At 54.4% G+C, this 14,864-nt stretch overlaps 1 protein-coding gene across 1 annotated transcript in view; it reads right to left on the bottom strand.

Moving 5' to 3' along the window:
* MINK1 (misshapen like kinase 1) overlaps positions 1-14,864 on the bottom strand; it is a 58,460-nt gene that overhangs the window by 43,572 nt on the left and 24 nt on the right. The window contains exon 2 of the mRNA XM_084808134.1: positions 13,806-14,686. Coding sequence (XP_084664260.1) covers positions 13,806-14,686 — 881 coding nt within the window. The remainder of the gene's footprint in view (positions 1-13,805; positions 14,687-14,864) is intronic.

A 14,864-nucleotide genomic window follows, 5' to 3' on the forward strand; every position in this document is an offset into this window, starting at 1 on the left:
AAAAAGTCAGAGGTGCTCAATTCCTACTCTGGCTCAGTCTTCTCCCAAAAGAGGGTCTATGACCCCCCTGGCAAAGGCCAAGTACAGGCTGAAGGGGCAGGATTGCAGCTTGACATTGAAAGCCATATGGTCAAGGAACACCTCATTACTTTGAATGAGTTCAAATCTCCAGGGCCAGATGAACTGCATCCTAGAGTAATGAAGGAACTGGCAGAAGAACTCTCAGAACCGCTGTCTATTCTCTTTGAGAAATCATGGAGGACAGGTGAAGTGCCAGTTGACTGGAAGAGGGCTAATGTTGTCCCTATCTTCAAAAAAGGTAAAAAGGAGGAACCTGGGAACTACAGACCAGTCAGTCTGACATCAATCCCAAGTTGGCTACAGAATCGGACTCAAAGAGTGCTTCTCAATGGGACCTTCTCAAGCTGGGGAGAGGTAACGAGTGGGGTACCGCAGGGCTCAGTCCTGGGTCCAGTGCAATTCAACATTTTTATTAATGACTTGGAGGAGGAGGTGCAGGGAATGCTGATCAAATGTGCAGATGACACAAAATTGGGTGGGATAGCTAATACTTTGGAAGACAGAATCAAAATTCAACGTGCTCTGGATAGACTGGAGTGCGGGGCAGAAAACAACAGAATGACGTTTATTAGGAATAAATGCCCAGTTCTGCACCTAGGAAAAAGAAACCAAATGCACAGTTACAAGATGGGGGATACATGGCTCAACAACACTACAAGCGAGAAGGATCTTGGAATGGTTGTCGATCACAAGCTGAATATGAGCCAACAATGTGATGTGGCTGCAAAAAAGGCCAATGCTCTTTTGGGCTGCATTAATAGAAGCATAGCTTCCAAATCCCGGGAAGTACTAGTTCCCCTCTACTTAGTACTGGTTAGGCCTCATCTGGACTACTGTGTCCAGTTCTGGGCAACGCACTTTAAGAAGGATGCAGACAAACTGGAGAGGGTTCAGAGGAGGGCAACAAAGATGATCAGGGGACTGGAAACAAAGCCCTGTGAAGAGAGACTGAAAGAACTGGGCATGTTTAGCCTTGAGAAGAGAAGACTGAGGGGAGATATGATAGCACTCTTCAAGTACTTGAAAGGTTGTCACAGAGAGGAAGGCCAGGATCTCTTCTCGATCATCCCAGTGTGCAGGACACAGAATAATGGGCTCAAATGACAGGAAGCCAGATTCCGGCTGAACACCAGGAAAAATTTCCTGACTGTTAGAGCAATACGACAATGAAGCCAATTACCTGGGGAGGTGGTGGGCTCTCCCACACTGGAGGTGTTCAAGACGAGGCTGGACAGCCACCTGCCAGGGATGCTCTGACTTGAGATTCCTGCATTGAGCAGGGGGTTGGACTCGATGGCCTTGTAGGCCCCTTCCAACCCTACCATTCTATGATTCTATTCTTCAAGCTCTGCTCCAGTGAGGCCCGTTTGGATGGATTCGAAACAGCTAACTGACCAGCCCTGCCAAAAATTACCACCCATTTCTCACCGCCCCCGCGCCTCCCAGTCTAAAAACAGCACTTCCCCCAGGCCAGCATCTCTTGAGCAGATCTCAGGGGTGGGGTGAGGCTCCAAGCTGGTGTTCCTGCATCCAAAGACCACGCGCTGGATTAGGCCAAGGGTCCATCTGCTCCAGCATTCTGTTCACACCAGTGGCCAACTGGCTGTTGACGGGAGACCCACAAGCAGGACAGCAGTGCAGCCACACCGTCCCGGCCACGTTCCTCAGCAACCGGCGTACACAGGCTCACTGCCTCTGATGCTGGAGGGGGCATAGAGCTGTCAGGTCGAGTGGTCATTGATTGCCTTCTCCTCTCTGCTGAACCCCAGATGTGTCATGTGGGGAGCCTCCATTCCACACCTGGACTGAACGGTATACATTTCCCAGGTCTCCATTTATTTCACAGGGACTGCTGCATTTTGGGTCCCCACAGAAGTCAGCATATTTTGCACAGACTAGTGGCAGACAGCTAGAAAAGGCTGAATATGCGGCGTCGGGGGGAGCAAGGTACCAGCCCAGTAAGAGGTTTAAAATCAGCATGCTAACCTCGCTTACACACACTGTCTAACTCTGCATCAGAATCTTTCTCCAGAACCCTTTACAGGCCCTGATTCGCTCGTCTGTTTTGACACTGGCACTCAAGGATCCTGGCATAGTTTCCATCCCAGCAGAGGACCAAGGACTAGGAAGCTGGGAAATGGGCATTTTCTGACAGCTATAGCATCATGGAGCTTGGGGTCACCACCACTGCCATCTGGAGGGCAGACCCTGGGATATGCAAGACCTTCCTCCTCCCCTGCGCCAAGGGATTCTGCAGCGCTCTAGCTGAAGAACTTGCCATCAGCTGAGGATGAAGGGCAGGACAGAAAATGAACGAGAGGCGACTTTTCTGGCTCCCACCATTTCCCCACTCCAGGGGTGTGTCTGTCTCTCTTTCCCCCTTTTCACATCCCAAAGCAGAATGCCCGCAGCAAGCAGGCAGGCAGACGAGCAGCAAACAGAAGGGCACTGCGTGTGGATCAGGCCTGGCGCTTCCCTTTGTGCAGCACCCAGGAGCGAGGCTTCCTGCAAGGAAGTTTGGCTGTTTGAGCCAGACTTTGCCCTCTGCTTGGCTTCCGTCCAGTTCTCTGCCCCTACTCTGCAGGGCAGCAGATGCTTCCGGCAGGCTGGTCCCTCTGCAAGGGTGGCCCTTGCTGTTCTGATCAATCCCCTGCACGCAGGGGGATGGGCAGGTGGAGTTTCACTGCCGCACTCCCTCCCTCCCATTGGGGTGTGACACTCGCACAGCGGCCTCCGCTGCAGGAGGTGGCCAGATGCCAGGCCCCTCCCCGGACAGGCACTTGCATTCCATATTTCTTCACCACACAGACAACCCCGGGAAACACTTGAAGCCAGACCTCAATGACCGAGCAGCTGGATGTTTCTGGCCACAGAGGGAGGGCAGGTCGCTTAACAAGACATCCCCTTCCCCTGAGAACAAACCACAGAATTCGCAACTTGGTCAGACTGCAGAAGGCAGCCAGCTTACAGGGCTCAAAAGCCAAACCAGCCGCAGTTGCCAGGCCACCCAGCAGGCTAGCCACAAGCACTTGCCCCCTCCAGACAGACCCCAAGCCAAAGACCGGGACCTACAGAAGACGGGGAGTGGTGAGGGTGGCAACTTGAACCAGCTCTTCTGTCCACAAGCTTCGGGGAGTATAACTAGAGGCCCCCCCCAGATGGGCCTCGAGGCCCCTGTGGCCACAGCCTGGGCTTCTCACGCTGATGACAGGAGAGCAGGATTCCACGCCAAGGCGAGCCAAGGCCCATGGTCATAAGGAGGCAAATGTGCATGATGCTATACTCCCCCTCACATGATGGACTTCTCAGGATTCCTGCCCAATCCTGCCTAGTTTCTGAACTATTGCCAGGCGCTACCCACACAATTTCATGAGGACCAGAAACTTGCTTTTAAAATTAAAAAGTTGGGGACAAGGAGAGCGGAATGCTCTACCCAGCACAAAATTCATCCCAAGTGCGGCAGCACTAGTGCAGAAATGAAGAGTAGGCCAAGCCCGGCTGTGGTCGGAGAAAGAAGCCGCACCTCCTCCACTCCATCTGTCATACCAGCCAACAAGAAAGGGGAATGGGAGCAGCTGGCAGGAGGCAACAAAAGCAGCCACCCCTTTAGGCCCAGGGCAGCAGCTGGAACCTCCTGGGACTTCTACGGGAATTCCAAAGGCCCAGTTGGTTGCTGGGGCAGGTGGAAAGGAACGAGCTTCCCTTTTGTTTGGGGGGGGGGGACCTAAAATTTGCTAGGGGCAGGGAGAAAATATCTGCAGTACTTACTTGTCAACCTCAGTTACAGACAGAAATAACAACTAGAAGAGGCCATGGCATTATCAGGCCGATACAAGAAGCCCAGGTCTGCAGAACCGCAGCTGGGAAATATACGTAGCATGGTAGAAGGCCCAGGACCCTCCCCGAAGCCTCCCTTTCCCCTTTTCATGAGGTATGGGGGAGGGGAATTATGTCCCTGCATTTCTGTCTGGCCCGGGACTTGCCTCCGTGGTCATCAGCCTGGCAAAGGGAGCAACTGGGTCGCCAACCCCCCACCCTGGACTACAACGCGGAAGGAGGTGCCGGCTCCAGAAGCACCTTTTCTCATCAGCCAGCCAGCCTGCCTGCCAAACGCTCACCGAGCCAGAGCCTCTGGACAGAAAAGCAGGTTGGGGCAGGCCCGCCCTGAGCAAAGACAGCAGCCCCACCCTGTGCGGCAAGAGAAGGGGCAAGCCAGCCATCGGCAGAGCCAGCTCCACCCCACGGAAGCCCGGAAAGGGAGCCCCGCCAGCTGCTCAGCAGCATGGCCATGTTCCCAGGAGGTGGAAGGGACTCAACGAATCTAGCCTCCTATCAGGAGGCAGGGTGTTCAGCCCTTACCTCAGGCTGGCCCAGACCATCCACACTGGGGCACGCCACGTTTGCCTTCAGAAAAAGAGCTTGGGCAAGCAAGCCAGGGCACATACCACTGGGGGGGAGCCCCCTTCCTGACTCAACCCGAGACCCACCAGCTGAACCCCTGCCAGCCATTCAACATCACCTCGCATTAGGAGGGGGCTTGGCTTGCTCCCAGTAGCTGGCATTTGCAAGTTGGCTCCCAAGAGCCTTCCTGTATCCCAGTCCTAAGCACCTCAGAGACGCTCCACATCTCCAAAGGCTCCTCTTCCTCCCCTTCTCTGTCTACCTCTCTCCCCCGCTTCATGTCATTCATGCTAAGCATGAGTGTTAACATGGGGGACCTGTTTTGGGGACACCAGACCAAGAAAAGGGCAGATGCTTTGCAATCCCAGAATGCAATGGGCCGACGGGAGTGCCACCTTTGGTCCAGCTTGTGGGGATGTGTGAGAGGGGCGGGGAAGCCTACTGAGATTCCCCCTGCCTTACATTCTCTGACAGCCAGCTCTCTTGGGCAGAGAGCACCACAGAGGCACAGGCACGAAACACAAGCAGGGGCTGCTGGCAGATTTGCTGACACTGGAGCGCCGGCTTTCCTTCCTGCTTGCGAGACGGTCTTTGGTGGATGACCCTTTGCAACTCAAGAGAGTCACACCGGGGAAGCCAAGAGGCTGACCAGCCCCAGCCTTGATCCACGTACTGCGCCATGGGCTCAAGGGGAGTGGAGTTCACGCATGCCAGCACGAAGGGGGAATCGTAATTCCGTCAAGGCCAACCTGCTGCAGTCAACAAGTTCTCCCTAGCAACGAGCAAGCTTGGTGGCGAGAACACAGCCAGCACAGAGATCCCTTTTCAAACACGGAGGCCAAGCGAGGGGAACACAGAACCAAATGCCACTGCTGCTGCAAACCTGCGCATCATCCCAGATAACAGCATGGAAGGAGCACAGCAGGGGAGGAAGAAGAGGAGAGGGAGGGGAGGAAAGGAGAGAGGGCAGCCAAGGGAAAATGGAACGTGCCCCCACCCCCCCAGGAATTAGAACATTAGATCCCATAGACAACTCTGGTACTGGGAGGTGGCAAGCTAAGGAAGGATCCTCGCCCCTTGTCACACACACACAGACCAGGTGATATGACCAAGAACCAGCCTGGGCCATGACTGGAGAGCAGGCAAGCACTTGCGAGGGGTGCTTACAGAGCAAGTGAGCCAATCCATAACATTGCAGGGGAGGGCACCCCCCACCCCCCTACACACAGAGTTTCTAATTGATATGGTCTGAGGGAGGAATCTCTTCCCAACCACAAGGGAGGCTGCTAGTCAGGCAAGGAGTGTGAGCAAAATCCAGCTCCCAGGCCCCCTGAGAGGAAGAGAGTTTGGATGCCTGAGCCTGAGCAGGGAGAAAGAGATGTAGGACAATGAGAGGACAGGTGTGGGGGAGGAACAGGGATGGTGTCCCTTCTGCACTGCCATGGTGGGAGCCCAGGCAAAAGACAAGAAGCTGCTTCACCCTACCTAGGCCAGCGTGGCCTCCTCCTCCTTCCAACCCTACTATTCTATGATTCCATGACTGGCAGCAGCTCTCCAAGGTCTCAGCCAGAACAAGGGAGAGGCCTTTCTTAGCTCTGCTGAAACCGGAGGCCCTCTGCCTACAGAGCAAGGTGCACTGCCACTGAGCCACGGGGCCTGCTGCCTCTTGAGCCCACCTGGGACTCCTCAGCTCGCAAACATTAGGGGCGCACACCTGCAACTGCTGCATGCTCTGCATTCCGAAGGACTCTAGCTCCCAGGCCCATTCTGCATGGAGCCTTCTCTCTCGGCCATGCAGCTTCAGCTGAGCCATCAGATCCAGGGGGATGCCTGGTCTAGAGAGAGAAGAGTTCAAATCTCCAGGGCCAGATGAACTGCATCCTAGAGTCATAAAGGAACTAGCAGAAGAACTCTCAGAACCGCTGTCTATTCTCTTTGAGAAATCATGGAGGACCGGAGAAGTGCCAGATGACTGGAGGAGGGCTAACGTTGTCCCTATCTTCAAAAAGGGTAAAAAGGAGGAACCTGGGAACTACAGACCAGTCAGTCTGACATCAATCCCTGGGAAAATTCTGGAGCAGATCATAAAGCAATCCATCTGGAAGCACCTTGACAACAATGCCGTGATTACTCGAAGCCAACATGGATTTGTCAAAAACAAGTCCTGCCAGACAAATCTGATCTCATTTTTTGATCAAGTCACCTCCCTTGTAGACCGTGGGAATGCTGTAGACATCATATACCTCGACTTCAGCAAAGCTTTTGACAAGGTGCCCCATGATATCTTGATGAGCAAACTAGCTCGAAGTGGGCTAGATGAAACAACGATCCGGTGGATCCACAGTTGGCTACAGAATCGGACTCAAAGAGTGCTTATCAATGGGACCTTCTCAAGCTGGGGAGAGGTAACGAGTGGGGTACCGCAGGGCTCAGTCCTGGGCCCAGTGCTCTTCAACATTTTTATTAATGACTTGGAGGAGGAGGTGCAGGGAATGCTGATCAAATTTGCAGATGACACAAAATTGGGAGGGATAGCTCATACTTTGGAAGACAGAAACAAAATTCAAAGTGATCTGGATAGACTGGAGTGCTGGGCAGAAAACAACAGAATGGCATTTAATAGGGACAAATGCCAAGTTCTGCACCTAGGAAAAAGAAACCAAATGCACAGTTACAAGATGGGGGATACGTGGCTCAACCACACTACGAGCGAGAAGGATCTTGGAATTGTCGTCGATCACAAGCTGAATATGAGCCAACAATGTGATGTGGCTGCAAAAAAGGCAAATGCTATTTTGGGCTGCATTCATAGAAGCATCGCTTCCAAATCCCGGGAAGTACTAGTTCCCCTCTACTCAGCACTGGTTAGGCCTCATCTGGAGTACTGTGTCCAGTTCTGGGCACCACACTTTAAGAAGGATGCAGAGAAGCTGGAGAGGGTTCAAAGGAGGGCAACAAAGATGATCAGGGGACTGGAAACAAAGCCCTATGAAGAGAGACTGAAAGAACTGGGCATGTTTAGCCTTGAGAAGAGAAGACTGAGGGGAGATATGATAGCACTCTTCAAGTACTTGAAAGGTTGTCACAGAGAAGAAGGCCAGGATCTCTTCTTGATCATCCCAGAGTGCAGGACACGGAATAATGGGCTCAAGTTACAGGAAGCCAGATTCCGGCTGAACATCAGGAAAAACTTCCTGACTGTTAGAGCAATACGGCAATGGAACCAATTACCTGGGGAGGTGGTGGGCTCTCCCACACTGGAGGCCTTCAAGACGAGGCTGGACAGCCATTTGTCAGGGATGCTCTGACTTGGATTCCTGCATTGAGCAGGGGGTTGGACTCGATGGCCTTGTAGGCCCCTTCCAACCCTACTACTATTCTATGATTAAGAGCAGCTCTATTCAAGGATTCCTTTTTGGATCTGGAGCTCGGCACCAAAGCTCACTAGAGTGTAGCCCCAGCACTGGCTTCCAGGCCCAACGCACAGCCGGTGAAGGAGCATGGGTGAAGGAGCATCCAGAGGGTGCCTGCGGTCATATCCAACGCGTATGCCTTAAGGCCCAGGCAGACCCCACTACCTGGGCTTAGAAGAAGAGTCTTCCAGGCAGGCCTGGGTCCCGGCACTTCTCTTTTTAAGAAGTGGAAATGCTTGTGGCAGGTGGGCCCTCCCTGCCCTTGACGTTGACCAGAGAACAGATGGACTTTTGCTGCTACACAGGGCATGGCGAGGGGACCTTCAGCTGACGGGTCACTCCTACAAGGTGGGCACCCACCACAGCTTTGTTCTCCTGTGAGTTTCATTTCAAACACACTCCTTCTCTGCCCCTACCCTGCAATTCCTGCTCAGACAAGGGCATCTCAGCTTCCTGCGCTAAATCACCAAACCTTCACTGCACCAGATTCACACACTGTGTCTCCGAAGGCACAGCACTGACCATCCCTTCGCCACCGCCCAATTCCAAAGGAAGGCATAAACTGCTGAGCCCGTCTGCTGCCCGCGGGCAGATGCAATTAGCAGCCGGCCAGGGCCAGGCCCTGCTCCCCCAGCCCCACTTTCTGGATGACTTTTGCCTCCAAAGCAGAGGCTTTCCCCTCCCTCATGAAAAGCAAACTTCCTCATTAACATTTTGCTCACTCAGGCTGCTGCTGCTGTGATGGCATCTCTGCTGGCTGCTGCCCAGCTGCTCCTGGCCACACCCCAAGGCAGCAGGTTCCATGACCCACTTTCGTATGATGCATTTAAGGGCATCCTCTGGGATGGAAATCAAACCCCAAGTGTGGGACACTGTCTACAGTAAGTGTACAGTTTGATCATTCGGCTATTACTCTGCAGAATTTGAACTTCCAAAAAAGCAGAGGTATAGCCCAGACCCCGTAGGGCTAGAGGACAACCAGAGAGCTGGCGGGCAATTTCTGAAGACAGTTCAGGCGGGAGCAAAAGGCCACATCACATGGTTGCCAGTCATGACCAGAAATTCATGGCTGACACTGTATTACTGTCAGCAGTTTGGGGGCTGCCATGCTTAATCAGCAGCAACCATCCCCAGAACAGCGGCAGTTGCAGTCTGACTCCTTCCATCATACTGTTCTTCTGAAGATCACCTCCCATCTCTGATGAGTGCCAAGTGCCACTAGGTGCTTTGGGGAGGGCCTTCATTATACAACCTGTCTCCCTAGACCCCCTTTTAGAGAAGCTTCAAAAAGCACCTGGCCAGAGATGACAGAAAAGCTGCTCTATCCAGTGACTTCTCTGTTCAGCAACAGCAGCCCTAAAAATGCTACAACCTGCAGAAGAGAACTGGGTGGAATGTCTTTGCTTTTCACTATATGGTTCATGGGATTCTAGAACACCTGCTGGGAGGCTGGCTAACTCTTCCCAGCCACTTTTTTTTCTGAGAAAGAGAATCACCTAGTTTGTCAACAAAAAAGCTCTCCCATTTTGCAAGCAAAGCAGATTATTGTCCACTTTGCATCTTTTAAGAGGGAGCCTGTTACCCATGCACTAGTGACATTGAGGCTAGGCTACGGTAACATGCCCTATGTGGGGCTGCCTTTGAAGATGGTTAGGAAATTTCAACTGGCCCAGAACGCAGCTGCCCAGATGCTGGTGGGGCAAGGCAGTCAGTGTAGTGTAGTGGTGAGAGTGACGGACTGGGAGCCGGGAGATCCAGGTTCTAGTCCCCACTTGGCCATGGAAGCTCACTGGGTGACTTTGGGCCAGTCACAGACTCTCAGCCCAACCTACCTCACAGGGTTGTTGTTGTGAGGATACAATGGTGAGGAGGAGGATAATGTAAGCCGCCTTGAGTTCCTTGCGAGAGGGAGAAAGGCGGGGTATAAATGCAATAAATAAATAAATAAATAAGGCAGTCAAAGCGTGAGATGTCAATATGGCACTACTTGCACTGGTTGCCAGTGTGGTTTTGGCCCCAATTCAAAGTGCTGGTCTTGCCCTTTAAATGGTTTGAGACCACGTTACTTCAAAGACTGCCTGCACCTATATCAACCAGCCTGAGCCTTGCAGTCATCTTCAGCGGCCCTGCGCATGAGCCCTCCCAATGAGGGAGACCATGTTTTTGGCAGCGGCGCCATGTTTTGGAGCTCCTTTGACTCCATCATTACAAGCCTTCAAACAGGTGTTAAAGATTAACTTCTTCTGAGTTGCTTTTTCCTGAAAGTGTATTATGCTGTGCTACTGTTTGAACTGATACTGAATTATTTTATCTGTTCTTAATACTATTATGCAGAATTTACTGTTGCCATTGGTTGTTATTGCTGTTATGTTATTGCTATTGAGTCCCCCTACTGTTTCAATGGGAATTTTGTTTTTATTAGACGTTGTGATTTTGTTTTATACAACGGAAACTGTCTCGTGAGGGCTTGGCCTTAAAAGGCAGTATAAGCATCTTAATAAAGGGCTTAGGTAGGTCTGAAAAGTTAAAAGTGAAGACACACAAGCACGTCCCATTTAAAGAAATCAAATTCTCTTGTCACAGGGTTTTGCTCTATTGCAAAGTATCAATTGAGACCTTGTGGATGAGAGTTCCACAGTCTGATAGCAGCAGGTCAAATGAGGAATACTAATTTTCAATAGCTTTTAAATTTCTGCCTCTCAGTTTCCAGTTTCAACAGATCACTTTGGACCAAAAGGACAGGAGACACACACACAATAGATTGAGATTATGGCTATTGTACCAGCATAGGTTGGTATAGGAGTATGCAAGTATCAGAGTTTAACAGTATTGCTCATCAAGAAGAAAAATTGCTTTCTTTCCCATACGATGAACAGTCATGAAACTAGAAAGTATGTACATTCTGGCACTAGGATGCTATAACAGATTTCTTTATCATGGTTTCAAGGAAAACTCCCTTCACATCACCCCTGGGACGAATCCTTATTGACAGACACAAAGAGTGAATTTCCACAGTTGGAAAATAGATCAGCTGAGGTAATGGAGGGAGGAAAGTGTCCCTATGCACTCAGGACATGCACTGCGCCACCTCCCTGAGGTGATGTGTGATAGATATGAAGAGGCTCTGCCCTGAGTGAGAGGCAAAGGCAAGCAGCATTTTGAAGGGCTCCTCTGACTCCCGATTCTGCTGACAGAGCACAGATGAAGCAGCCCAACCTGCAGCAGCCTGCCTATCTATCTATCTATCTTTCTATCTATTTATTTATTTATTGCATTTTTATCCCGCCTTTTTTCCTCTTGCAAGGAACCCAAGGTGGCTTACATTATCCTCCTCTCCATTTTATCCTCACAAAAACCCTGTGAGGTAGGTTGGGCTGAGAATCTGTGACTGGCCCAAAGTCACCCAGTGAGCTTCCATGGCTGAGTGGGGACTAGAACCTGGCTCTCCCGGCTCTCAGTCTAACACTCTAGCCACTAAGCAGTTTTCTGCACACCAATCTGATAAGAAAACAGCCTGGAGAAAGCAGCAGCTACAAGTGGAGACTCCACCTCATAGAACTATAGGGACGGAAGGGGCCTATAAGACCACTGAGTCCAACCCCCTCATAGCCACCCCACAGCAGCACATCTCCACAGAACAACCCAGTCCCTTTGCATCACCAACTGTGTTACTGGAAGGCTCCTCTTCCTTTTCACTGTAAGGAAGAGGAACCACTCTAGAATCCCACTGCTCCCTTGAGCAGGCCTCCGACCAGTGCTCCCCTCCATGGCCGCCTTAGCCAAATCCACATACGTCACAAAGGTTAGAGGGGAAGCAGGAGCATAATCACTTAGCCCATAACCCAGCCCCATGGAGCAAGAAACCTAAGATTCTTTTGCATGGGATTTTGTTTTTCAAAACTGCCAGAGAAGCTAGCATTCCAAGGGAAAGAAACTGTTGAGTATGTCATTATTATTTATAAAGTGTAACTGATACACTCAGCACTAAAGAGAGTTTTGTGAGGAGGAGAAACAGATCCCTGCCCTAAAGGAGCTCTCAATCTCTCTCTCTCCCTCGCTCCAGTTTCTGGGCAAGAAACCTGCAGAGGGAAGTGTGAAGACTTAACTAGGTTGTTGGGCCTCCAAGGGGCTCAGAACCCAAAAGACACACCTTAAAGAAGACCTGAAATAGATCACTGCAGCAATTATCTAGAGAACCCCATGGCTACCCTAATAATGAGGGTAACCAGAAAAAGGATTATGGTCAAGGAGTGAGGTGTGCATGTGTGCACCGGAGAGGAGATAGGAGAGAATCCCAGAGAACTCAGATGATAAAAGTTCTGAAAGAAAACAGTTCACAGAGCAAGTTATATTAAACAGACTGCATGACAACCCCCAAAACAACCCAGCCTTGGCCAAGTCATCCAGCTGAAGTAGTCTGTGAGCTCAATACAAATTTGAGGATTAAATAAGCCCTAAAAAAAAAAAAAAAAAAACCATAGCAGGAAGGAGATTCCAGTACTGAGCTATAGCAGTCTTTCAACACAAGAAACCTTGAAAGGGGGGGGGGGTGCCTCCCCCTACTGTTAGTGCAATCTGGCTTCTACCACACCACACACTTCTCCCCCCGCCACCCCTGTGCAGAGACAGAAAGAAAGAGTATGCACACGCACATGAGATAAGCGAACACGGCACACAGCCTATGTGTCTCTCCCGCTCTGCTTGTTCACCCCACCCCCTTTGCAGGCAATATGGTTTTCAACAATACTTCTCCAACCAGCTAATCCTGGGGAAAAACAGGAAAGGAGACTACATTGAGGGCAAACGGCAAGGCAGCGCTTGGGGGGGTCCCGGGGGGGGCTGCGTAGCAGGGTGTGTGTCTTGTGCGCGTGCAGGAGGAGGACGAGGAAGGAGGCGGCAACTAAAGCGAGGCGCCCCCCCGCCAGCTCCTGCTGCGGGTTGCAAAGGAAGGAGGATGACACTGCACTGCACTTGCCCTGCAGCAAAAGGAGGATCGAGGGCCGGGAGGCCCCCCTCCAAGCACCCCCCAGCCGGCCGCAAGGGAGGCGCACAGGAAAGCACCCCCCGTGCAAGATGGCAACGTTCAGCGCGGGGGCGGGTGGAATGAGCTCAGCCGCCTCCCCACCTCACAGTGCACGGATGCGGGGGGCTCCTGGGATGGATGCGGGGGGCGCCCCCCGATAGCCGCCCACGCGCCTCAGCCCACGGCTGGCTCCCCTCCCCGCTCGACCCTGGTGACCCCGCCCCACCCTGACCTTTGCCCCCGCTCACCCTGAGGGAAGAGAGGTCGATGTCGTCGAGGCTGCGGGCGGGGGCCGGGTCGGCCATGGCGGGGGCGACGCGGCGGGGGCGACGCGGCGGGGGCGACGCGGCGGGGGCGACGCGGCGGGGGCTCCCCTTGCCCTCTCTCTCTCCCTCCCTCCCTCCTTCCCCGTCAGTGCTGCGGCCCCATCAAGCCGGCTGCGGCTCCTCCTCCGGGCCGGGCCGCCGCTCCCTCCTCCTCCTGCCTCGCCTCGCTCGCTCTCACTGACTGACTGACTGACAGGCGCCCGGGAGGGAAGCGCCGCCACACTGCGCAGGCGCCGGATCGAGTGGGCGGGGACGAACGCGCGCAAGCGCATGGGCGGCGGTCGCCACCGCAAGGCACTGCGCATGCGCAGCGGCGAAGGACGGTGCCCTTGCGCGCAAACGCATAGGTGAATGATAATAACAATTTTAAAAAGGCCGAAGCCCTGATAGGGCGGCAAGCGAGCGCTCTCGCCATTGGCAGCCAGGTAAGGACGGAGCGCCCGAGCGCATGCGTAGAAGCAGCGGTGAGTCGCGGACGCATTTTCCCGCTTCGCAGGGAGCATGCGCAAAGGGAAAAGAGTGGCGGAAGTGGCGGGGTCGCAGAGCACCAACAAAACTCACCAAAGGCCCCCTCTGGTGATGGCCGAAGGAAGCGCGGCGGAAGTATGCCAGTCGGTGGGCGGAGGCCCTCGGGCGCATGCGCGGCGGAGCCCGGCCTTTCCCGCCTTTCCGCGCGCGGCGGCGCTCGCCTGGGGCGCGCCGCGCGCCCCGCTCTGTCCCGCGCGGGTGCAGCGCCGCCATCGCCGCGGGCGACTCAGCGCGCCCCGGCTGGCGCCGGGGTCTGGAGGCCGCGCGGCCCGCGCTGAGGACGCGGGCGGCCCCTCGGCTGTGCGCGCGGGGCGCCTCCGGGCGGGGCGCGGCCGAGGGCCGCCCGGCGCCGCAGGGCCCCGGAGCCTTTTCCGCGCCGCGCCGCGCCGCGCCGCGCGGGCTCTCGCCGGGCTCCGCGGCGCCGGCGCCCTGCAAGGGCCCTTCCGCGGAGGGCGGCGCGGCGCTCCCCCGAGCTGGGCGGCGTTCCCGGAAGAGGGGCTCCGCCCGCAGGCCGCAGCCGCTGAGCGGAGCCACGCGGGAGAGCGGCGGGGCCCGGCGGCGGGGCCCGGCGGCGGGAAGGCGGGCTCGCGAGGCGGCGCGGGAGCGCCGAGGCGGGAGAGGGGCGCGCTGCCTGGTGCTTCCGCCTCGGGATGCCGGAGCGCCGGGACGGGCCCCTCCGCCGCGGCGCGCGGGAGCCGAGGGCGAGAGGGGCCGGCTCGGAGCGTCCCGAGCCGGGCTGGGCTTCCTCGCGCCCTGCGCAGCCGAGCGGGAGCGGGGCTGCCGTCCCCGTGGCCTCCGCGGACGGAGAGGCTGGCTGGCTCCGGCGGGCGCGAGCGAGGGAACGCCCTTGTGCGGCTGCGGCGACGGGAGCGGTGCGTCTCTGCGGGAAGAAGAGGGGGAATATTCTGCCCCATCTGTATCGGCTTTTCAGCTGCCTTTGTTAATGCTTCTTTTATTCCCCACCCGCACCATGACTTTTTGTTTTACTTCATGGTGGGAAACTGGGTGGGAAACATTTCTTGTGGGAATGGGGCATCCTTTTGATACTGTTTTTCTTCAATCAAATTAGCAGTGCAGCAGTTATCAGTGCGG

Source organism: Heloderma suspectum, chromosome 6 (genome assembly GCF_057233095.1).
Source record: "Heloderma suspectum isolate Gila_16-S chromosome 6, 16-S_ref, whole genome shotgun sequence".
In the NCBI taxonomy this organism is placed as follows: Eukaryota; Metazoa; Chordata; class Lepidosauria; order Squamata; family Helodermatidae; genus Heloderma; species Heloderma suspectum.